The sequence below is a fragment of the Eschrichtius robustus genome, chromosome X, assembly GCF_028021215.1.
Source record: "Eschrichtius robustus isolate mEscRob2 chromosome X, mEscRob2.pri, whole genome shotgun sequence".
Classification (NCBI taxonomy): domain Eukaryota; kingdom Metazoa; phylum Chordata; class Mammalia; order Artiodactyla; family Eschrichtiidae; genus Eschrichtius; species Eschrichtius robustus.
In genome coordinates this window covers 90,576,125-90,585,265 of record NC_090845.1, presented here as the reverse complement: position 1 = coordinate 90,585,265, position 9,141 = coordinate 90,576,125, and the positions used below count along the sequence as shown (strand labels likewise).

The 9,141-nt window shown below is 43.5% G+C and overlaps 1 protein-coding gene across 1 annotated transcript; it reads left to right on the top strand.

Moving 5' to 3' along the window:
* Positions 1–336: 336 nt before the first annotated feature.
* Positions 337–2,572, top strand: BEX5 (brain expressed X-linked 5). Its single transcript, XM_068533537.1, has 3 exons — positions 337–460; positions 1,589–1,655; positions 2,088–2,572. The coding sequence occupies exon 3, from the start codon at positions 2,117–2,119 to the stop codon at positions 2,453–2,455; it is 339 nt and encodes a 112-aa protein (XP_068389638.1). The 5' UTR covers positions 337–460; positions 1,589–1,655; positions 2,088–2,116; the 3' UTR covers positions 2,456–2,572.
* Positions 2,573–9,141: the final 6,569 nt, after the last annotated feature.

Genomic DNA, 9,141 nt, shown 5'->3' with positions numbered 1-9,141 from the left:
CATTTAATATTATAGAAGAGGAAGACGCAATTCTTTAAAAGCTCCAGCAGAAATCAGGACAAAGGCAAATACAAACGACAAAATATTATGACCCGTTTGGTGTCGAGGATGCTAAATAGGAAAATAAATAAATAGATAAACAAACAAACAAATAAATAGATAAATAAATAACGGATGGGCAGTACCCAGTGGTATTGGTGGGGGGAAGGTGGGAATGAGGAGAGAGGTGGCCCCGCCCACAACCCTCTGCAGCACCGCAGGTACGAACCATAATTGGGGATCTGAGCTCACAGTGACGTAGCCCTTACGAGACCTAGAGCCCGCCCTTGGATTAGTCTCTCCTCCCAGTTGCAGTCCTTAGTCGCTTGTGGCTGTTTGCCGGCTCGCTATTGCCTTGAAGACGGGCGAACCTGTACCCAGGAAGGAGGAAATCGTAGAAGCTGACCCAGATTCTTGGCAGGTTGGAGGGCGCTGACTGGGGAGGGGAGCGGGGGCCTCAGGGCAAAGACCAGAGCGGGTCCAGGACTGGATTCTCTCTATCCCTTCCCCGATGTCCACACGTTTGGTGCAAGAAATGGAGGGCTTGGTGGGAGGAGATCAAGAGGGGCCAAGGGTTAAGAATGGGTACCAGTTGGTATCTCCTAGGAGGTGGGCGATCGGGCGACGCCTGGACGGGAAGGACCAGAAAAGGAGATGGCGAGGAAACGGCCTGATTCCTGCAGGGCGACGGGAGGGGGTGCGCAACGGGTGACCCTGGGTTGGGGATGGCGGACTCTGCATCGGGTCTAGGCCACCGTTCCCGGTATTTCTTCTCCACCCTCCTTCCATTTTGGAGCCGGAAATGGTGGGCTGCGGGAACTCCGGGGAGGGGTAGGGGGCGGGGACCGGGGCGGCTGCTGCAGAGGATAGGGACAGGGATTAGGTCTGGGAAGCACGTCCCTTCTGTGGAGGAGGCAATCGATCGGGCGGGCTACCGACTTCGGGATATAGGCGGGGAACGAGAAACAGTTTCTGGTCCCTGCAGGTCGGTGTAAGCGTGGGCGCTGCCTGCGGACCCTGGGGTAAGCCTGACAAAGCGCTGACGCCGCAGCGGGGACAGGTTTGCAATGCCCACGTTACCTCTTCGCCCTTCATCCATCTTGATGCATAAAATGGTGGGCAGTGGCCCGAGGGTGAGCTCCAGAAAGTCCACGGGGTCCCAAAAGGTCCTGGCAGATACCCAGATTGAAATTCTTTATAAGTGAACCACGTAGCCACCCAGCAAGCTCTTCGGACTCCCCCGCCCCGCAAGTTGTCCATTTGCGTTCAAGAAATGGTAATTAGATGACGGGAAGGACGAGACAGTGGAGATAAGGGGCCTAAAGAAGAGGTGAAACTGGTTTGGAAATAATCAGCTTTGATTTCTTCTGGAAGGCAGGGTAGCGCGTCACAGGGCGGGAAAAGAAGCTGTGAGACAGGATGGAGGAGAAAGAGAAGGCAGCAACATATTTCTAGCAGAGTCCTAAACCAACAACGGAGCTGGTGTCCCCCGATACTGGTCCTTTAATCGAGTGATCAGTCCTGGCCATTGTCGAATTTCTGTCTGCAGGTCTTTAGGTCCGTTGGTGCAGCAGATTTCAAGGCTACGAGAGGAAGACTGCTTCTGATTCCTGCAGGTATGGGAGGTGCCTGGGACCCTTTGGTGTAGGGGTATCAGGGATCAGAACAGAATTTGGGGGACTCCCAGCCCTCCCTGCCCCCCTTAGTGCAGGAGAAACCTGGCCGAGTCTTTAGAAACTGTGGGCCTGTGGCTGGTGAGGGAAGAAGGGAGTAAAGGGGCAAGCTCTGGGGTGCCCCTGGAGGGCATATCAAGATCCCGGGAGGCTAAGACCTGGTTTTTCAGCGACGGTCCAGCCCACTACCTGTCCTACGTTTTTGTGCCAGGAGTGGACCTGGGAATGATTTTCAGGGAAAATCGTGGGCTTTGGGGCAGGGCTAGATCTGGGGCACCCCTTAGAGGGCACACGAAGTCTCTCAGGTGGGAAAACCTTTGCTCACAGAGCTCTGAATCCTGTTGTTACAAAACATTCAATCCTTTTATCTACTAGGAAGAAGAAACAGGAAAAAAAATCTCAAGATGGAAAATGTCCCCAAGGAAAGCAAAGGAGAGGAGCAGGTTCCAGTGCAGAATGAAGAAGCCCACCCTTTGGGAGGTGGTGAAGGCCAAGAACCTGGAGGAAACATTAGAGGGGAATGGGCTCCACCTGCCCAGGATTTTAGAGAGGATATGCCCAATAGGCTTGTCAATAACATTGACATCATAGATGGAGATGCAGATGATATGGAAAGGTTCATGGAGGAGATGAGAGAGCTAAGGAGGAAAATTAGGGAGCTTCAGTTGAGGTACAGTCTGCGCATTCTTATTGGAGATCCTCCTCACCACGACCATCATGATGAATTTTGCCTTATGCCTTGAATGCTGAGGTTAATAATCGTAACCCCCCCTGCTTCCCAAACTTGCATTTTCTTGATGTACCCTTTACTGTGAACCTTTCGTGTTCTGTCATTTTTTTGATTAGAGATTTAATTTTCACTTTTGACTTAGTCTGTAAGTTTTTCTGTCAGCAGGGGAGATTTTATCAACTTGCATGGAAAGATGTCTATTACATATTGTAAAGCTAATAAAGCAGTTTAGAAAGCAGTCTGTAGATATACTATCTCATTTAAAAGCATGCATATTATTTATATATATATATATATACACACATCAGAATGCGTCTTTTTCTTATTTTCTTTATTTTTTTATCTGTTTTTTCCTCATTTTTCCAAAATGAATACACATGTGTCAGAAAAAAATGTAAGATGCAAATAACTTACCAATCAGCTTATAAAGGGAATGGAGACAATAAATACTTGAGGCACAATTTAAAGACATAAATCTTATATTACCTCTGGATCTCTTATTTAGAAGCACAAACCTGGCAATTATTACAGATATGTTTCTTTAAAATCAGCCTATTCGTCTATAAAATGAAGATAGTACATGCTTTATAGAGCTACTGTGGGAATCAAATGAGGTAATGACCGAACTCTGTGGCTGGCTCAGTCGACACATGCAAGGCCCAGCCCTCTAGGTGTCCTTCATATTTAGGTAAGGACCAAAGGAGTAGGCCTACCAGCAAGTCCAATTGACTGCCAGGTAGGAGACACCTTTCTACACCTATGCTGCTGTGTCTCCTTTCCCTGGATAATGCCATGACTGCTAGGCACTCCTTCCCCTTCTGCTAGGTTTTCCTCCCTCCACTGGTCCCCACCACTGCTGATGTGCTGGAGTCTTAAAGGTGACAAAGACCCACTGATTTTTTTGCAGCCCTCAGTGGTCTGAATCCCCGGTTTGTCCATTCAGAAATGTGGAGAATGCCCCTTCCTGCTTTAGAGTTATACTTAATTCGGGTGGGTACTTCCCCAGTGCTGCTTAGGGATCCAAACAACCCTTTGCGGTTTTTCTCAGACTTTTGTCCTCACCCCCCTTCCCCAAGATAAATCTGAGTGACACTCATGATAGTGTGCTCAGAATTCAACTATCTCTTCTATCCTCCCATGAATATGGCCCAGTCTTCTTGGGAGTCCATTTTCTGCATAGACACTGCTACAGGTTTCACTCTTTGCATACACAGGTGTTGTGGGGGTGGCTTTATGTCCCCAAGACTGTTCTGGTCCACACCACCCTCACCGCAGGAGTCCCTGGTAGTCTCTACTCACACCAACCTACATGGATCCAGAGCAGTTTCCCTCTTCCTTTACTTTGATTTTTGCTCTGCTCAATAAACCTGTAATCACAGATCAGTGGGAAACAGGCTGAGACTGGGGGTCCGGGAGATGGACCCTTGTTTTAGGACATGTTCCACCACCCAGTCATCACTGCTCCCTAACTAGACTGCCCTTCTTACAGTAAATATATTGTCTCATTTGTCCTGGTACCCTCAGTGCCTAGCACAAGGTCTGGTAAGTTGTACGGCACTGCAGGTAATTATAACTGAGTTGAAAGTCCTGCAAGCTGGGCCCAGGTTTGCCTCTGATCATTTGTGAGCAAGTGACTTCTTTTCTCTGCAGACTGTAGCTTGCAATTGAAAAAGGAACACAACGGAGAAAGCATTATACATCAGTTTCAACGCATGGACGTTGTAATTTTAATATATGTCAGTGTTTATCAACGTGTGTTATAAAGACCAGCTGCATCAGAATCACCTGTGAACTGGTTAAAAATTCAGGAAACTAGGTTTTACTCCACACCCACTGCATCCTACAAGTTCATCAGACATCTCTGGACTTAAAGTGGAGGCCCCAACTTTAGTTCAAGTTTGGACACTCCCCTCCTCATTATACACACACACACACACACACACACACACACACACACACACACACACACACACACACACATCAGACTTTACCACTAGGCCATCCCCTTTTTAAAGACACAACTGTTTTATTTTTATGCTGTTATCTTTAGTGCATAGGTTGTAACCTTGGCTGCAGGCTTGAATTACCTCAGATTTTAAAGTGGAGCTCAGGACCCAATTCCAACCTATTGAATCAGACTCATTAGAAGTGAGATCAAAGGATCATTACACTGTAAAAGCACCCACAATGATTCTGATGTACATGTAGAGTTCAGAACAACTGGGTATAATTTGTCACTAAAATATCTTTGGTTTATTTTCTCTGCACTATCCTTGATTGACTGTGTGAGCCTAAGGATTCATTTATCTAGAATGTTTTTCTTGTGAAAGACACATCACAGAGGAGGAATTACACCCCAAAATCAACACATGAGATCCTTTTAAGATAGTAATGTCAGTGCTCCTCGAAGTTTGCTAGCCTATCAAATGCTTCAGAATCACATGTGGAGCTTGTTTAAAATACAGAATCCTAGCCCCACACCCAAGAACCACACTTTGATAATGGTGCCCAGGTAACTGCATTGTTAACAGGCTCCCAGGCAATTCTGATGCACACTGGAGTTTGAGAATTACCCATGCACATATTTTTATCCCAAGTATATTGAGGACAAACCAATAAAATAACTAAAAGAAAATATAGATCTATGTTAATCTGAATCCAAGGAAAAGATCAGAGAAGAGAAGGCCTGCCTATCTGAACATTAGAAAAAGAAGAAAAGATGAAACTATAAGGGGAACAATTGGTATATACTATGTAAAAATATTAAATATTCTGTAAAGCAAGACTATAAATAAAAGTTCAAGGGGAGGGTCTGTATGTCGTAATAAGATGAACTGAACTTGTAATGCCTTTCACTCTCTTTACAATATGGGGAAAATATAAACAATAAAATTAATAAAAATTACATTCCTTTTGCACATTTAAAACCTTGCTTGAGGGACTTCCCTGCTGGCACAGTGGCTAAGAATCCACCTGCCAATGCAGGGGACATGGGTTCGAGCTCTGGTCCGGGAAGATCCCACATGCCACGGAGCAACTAAGCCCATGCACCACAACTACTGAGCCTGTGCTCTAGAGCCCGCGAGCCACAACTACTGAGCCTGTGTGTCACAACTACTGAAGCCCACGTGCCTAGAGCCCGTGCTCTGCAACAAGAGAAGGCACCACAATGAGGAGCCTGTGCACTGCAACAAAGAGCAGCCCCCCGCTCACCATAACTAGAGAAAGCCCACGTGCAGCAACGAAAACTCAATGCAGCCAAAAATAAAATTAATTAATTAATAATTTAAAAAAAACTTGCTTGTAAGAGTCTGTCCTAGCCATTTTGGGTTTATCCATTAACAAAGGGGAGTTTATCTGCTTGTCTCAGGGAAAAGGTGGTAAGGTGAAAATAGGGATAAATACTCATTTGCCACTGAGCCTGCCACTCACCATTGGTATTGGTTTCCTGTGGCTGCTGTTTAAAAAAAAACACACAACAGAAATTTATCCTCTCACAGTTCTGGAGACTGGGAGTCAGAAATCAATGTCTGGGCAGGGCCAGGCTCCCACTGGAAGCTCTACTGGAGAATCCGTTCATTGCAATGTAACCCCTATCAAAGCTACAATAATCAAAATAGTGTGGTACTGGCATAAAGACAGACATATAGGCCAATGAAATAGAATAAACATCCAGAAAAAAGCTCACACAGATATGGTCAGATGATTTTCAACAGGGTGCCAAGACCATAAAATGGGAAAAGGACAGTCTTTTCAACAAATGGTGTTGGGAAAACTGGATATCCACCTGCAAAAGAATGAGGTTGGACCCTTACATTACACCATATACAAAAATTATTTCAAAATGGATCAGAAACCTAATGTAGGAGGTGAAACTGTAAAACTCTTAGAAGGAAACATAGGGGGAAATCTTCATGATTTCTCCCTTTGGAAAAAGAATGTCTATTTTATGCCTATTTCACCACTGAATTTGGAAACATGTAATTTCTTAATTTCACAGGCTCACAACTGGAGAGGAGTTTTGCCTAGGAATGAATTATACCTCAAGTCTCATCCAGACATGATTTAAATGATATTTAGATGAGACCGAACTTGGAGTTGATGCTAGAATGGGTTAATGCTTGGGGCCTGTTGGGATTGGATGAAGTTGTTTGTTTTTTTTTTAATATGAGAAGGACATGAATATTGGGGAGACAGAGGGTTAAATGTTAGGTACTGAACTGTGTCCCATAAATTCATAAGTTAAAGCTCTAACCTCCAGTGTAGCTATATTTGGAGATGGGGTCTTTAAGGAGGTAAGTAAGGTTAAATGAGGATATAGGGTGGGGCCACAATCAAATATGCCTAGTATGCTTGTAAGAAGAGGAGGAGAAAAAGGCCAAATGAGGGTATAATGAGATCTGGAGAAAGCAAACCCGCTGACAACTTGATCTTGGAGTTCCAACCGCCAGAACTGTGAGAAATTAAATTTCTGTTGTTAAAGTCATCTAATCTGTGTATTTTGTTATGGAAGACCTAGAAGAAGACCAATACAAGTTATAACACAGATTGATGGCTGCCAGGGACTGGGGGGAGAGGGTAAAGGAGGGAAACTGCTTAGTGAATAAGGAGTTTTACTTTGGGGTGATGGAAATGCTTTGGAACTAAACAGAGATGGTGGTTGCACAACACTGTGAATGTACTAAATACCACTTTATTGTTCTCTTTAAAACGGTCCAAGTTTCTAGATTTTTTATTGTGGAAAAATATACATAATATAAAAATTACCTTTTAACCATTTATAAGTGTACAATTCAAGGGCATTAAAGTACATTCACACTTTTGTGGAAGCATCACCACTATTCATTTACAGAAATTTTTCATCATTCCAAACTGAAACTCTGTACCCATTAAACAATAACTTTCCATTATTCCCTTCCCCACAGCTCCTGGTAACCACTATTCTACTTTCTGTCTATATGAATATGACTATTCTAGGGAATTTACATAAGTGGAATCATACAGTATTTGTCTTTTTGTGTCTGGCTTATTTAACTTAGCATAATGTTTTCCAGCTTCACCCGTATTATAGCATGTAGCAGAATTTCATTCCTTTTTAAGGCTGAATCATGTTCTATTGAATGTATATACCACATATTATTTATCCATTCATTTCTCAATGAACAACTGTGTTGCTTCTCCCTTTTGACTATTGTGAATAATGCTGCTATGAACATGGGAGTACAGATATCTGTTTAAACCTCTGCCCTCAATTATTTTTTGAGTATATACCCAGAAGTGGAATTGCTGGAATATATGGTAATTATATGGATTTTTTTAAAGGAAATGACAGTTTCCCACAATAGCTGCACCAATTTACATTTCCACCAGCAGTGTACAACTGTTCCAATTTCTCCATATCCTCACCAACACATTATTTTCTGAGTTTCTTTTTATAGTAGCATCCTAATGGATGTGAAGTCATATCTCACTGTGGTCTGGGTTAGCATTTCTCTAATGTTGAGCATCTTTTTACATACTTTGGCCACTCATATATCTTCTTTGAAGAAATGCCTATTCAAGTTCTTTGTCCAATTATTAGTTGGGTTCTTTTTGTTGTTGTTGAGTTGTACGAGTCCTTTATATAGTCTCGATATTAACCCTTTATCAGATATATGATTTGCAAATATTTCCCAATCCTGTATGTTGCTTATTCACTCTCTTGATCGTGTTCCTTGATGCACAAATTATTTAATTTTGATTAATTCAAATTGTCTCAGTTCTGCTGCTATAACAAAATAATATAGACTGGGTAAATTAAACAATAAATACTTATTTCTCACGGTTCTGGAGGCTGGGATGTCCAAGATCAAGGTTTTGGCAGATTCAGTGTCTAGTGAGAGCTCTCTTCCTGGTTTGCAAATGGCTGATTTCTTGCTGTATCCTTACATGGTGGAGAGAGAGAGAGCTCTGGTCTCTTCCTCTTCTTATATGGACAATGATCCCATCATAAAGGCTTCACCTCTGTGATCTCATCTAAATCTAATTAGCTCCCAAAGGCCCCATCTCCAAATGCCATCATATTGGGGATTAGGGCTTCAATATATGAATTTGGGAAGGACACAAACATTCAGTCCATAGTATTCCACCCCTGGTCCCCAAAATCTCATCTAAATAGTATCTAAATGAGATATGGGTGGGATTCTAGGTGTGATTCATCCTGAGGCAAGATTACTCTCCATCTGTGAACCTGTGAAACTGAAAAATTTATGTGCTTCCAAAATACAATGTGGAACAGGTATAGGATAGACATTCTCATTCCAAAGGGAGAAATAGGAGATTAGAAAGGGGTGATGGGGGACTTCCTTGGTGGCACAATGGTTAAGAATCTACCTGCAAATGCAGGGGACACGGGTTCGATCCCTGGTCCTGGAAGATCCCACATGCCGCGGAGCAACTAAGCCCGTGTGCCACAACTACTGAGCCTGCGCTCTAGAGCCCACGAGCCACAACTGCTGAAGCACGTGCGCCTAGAGCCTGTGCTCTGCAACAAGAGAAGTCACTGCAATGAGAAGCCCGTGCACCACAATGAAGAGTAGCCCCTGCTCACGCAACTAGAGAAAGCCCATGTGCAGCAACGAAGACCCAACACAGCCAAAAATAAATAAATAAAATAAATAAATGTATAAATAAAAAAGAAACATCACATGCAAGAAGCAC

Excerpts from the sequence above, each read along its gene's own strand:
- BEX5 (XM_068533537.1), top strand. The coding sequence starts at position 2,117 with ATGGAAAATGTCCCCAAGGAAAGCAAAGGAGAGGAGCAGGTTCCAGTG.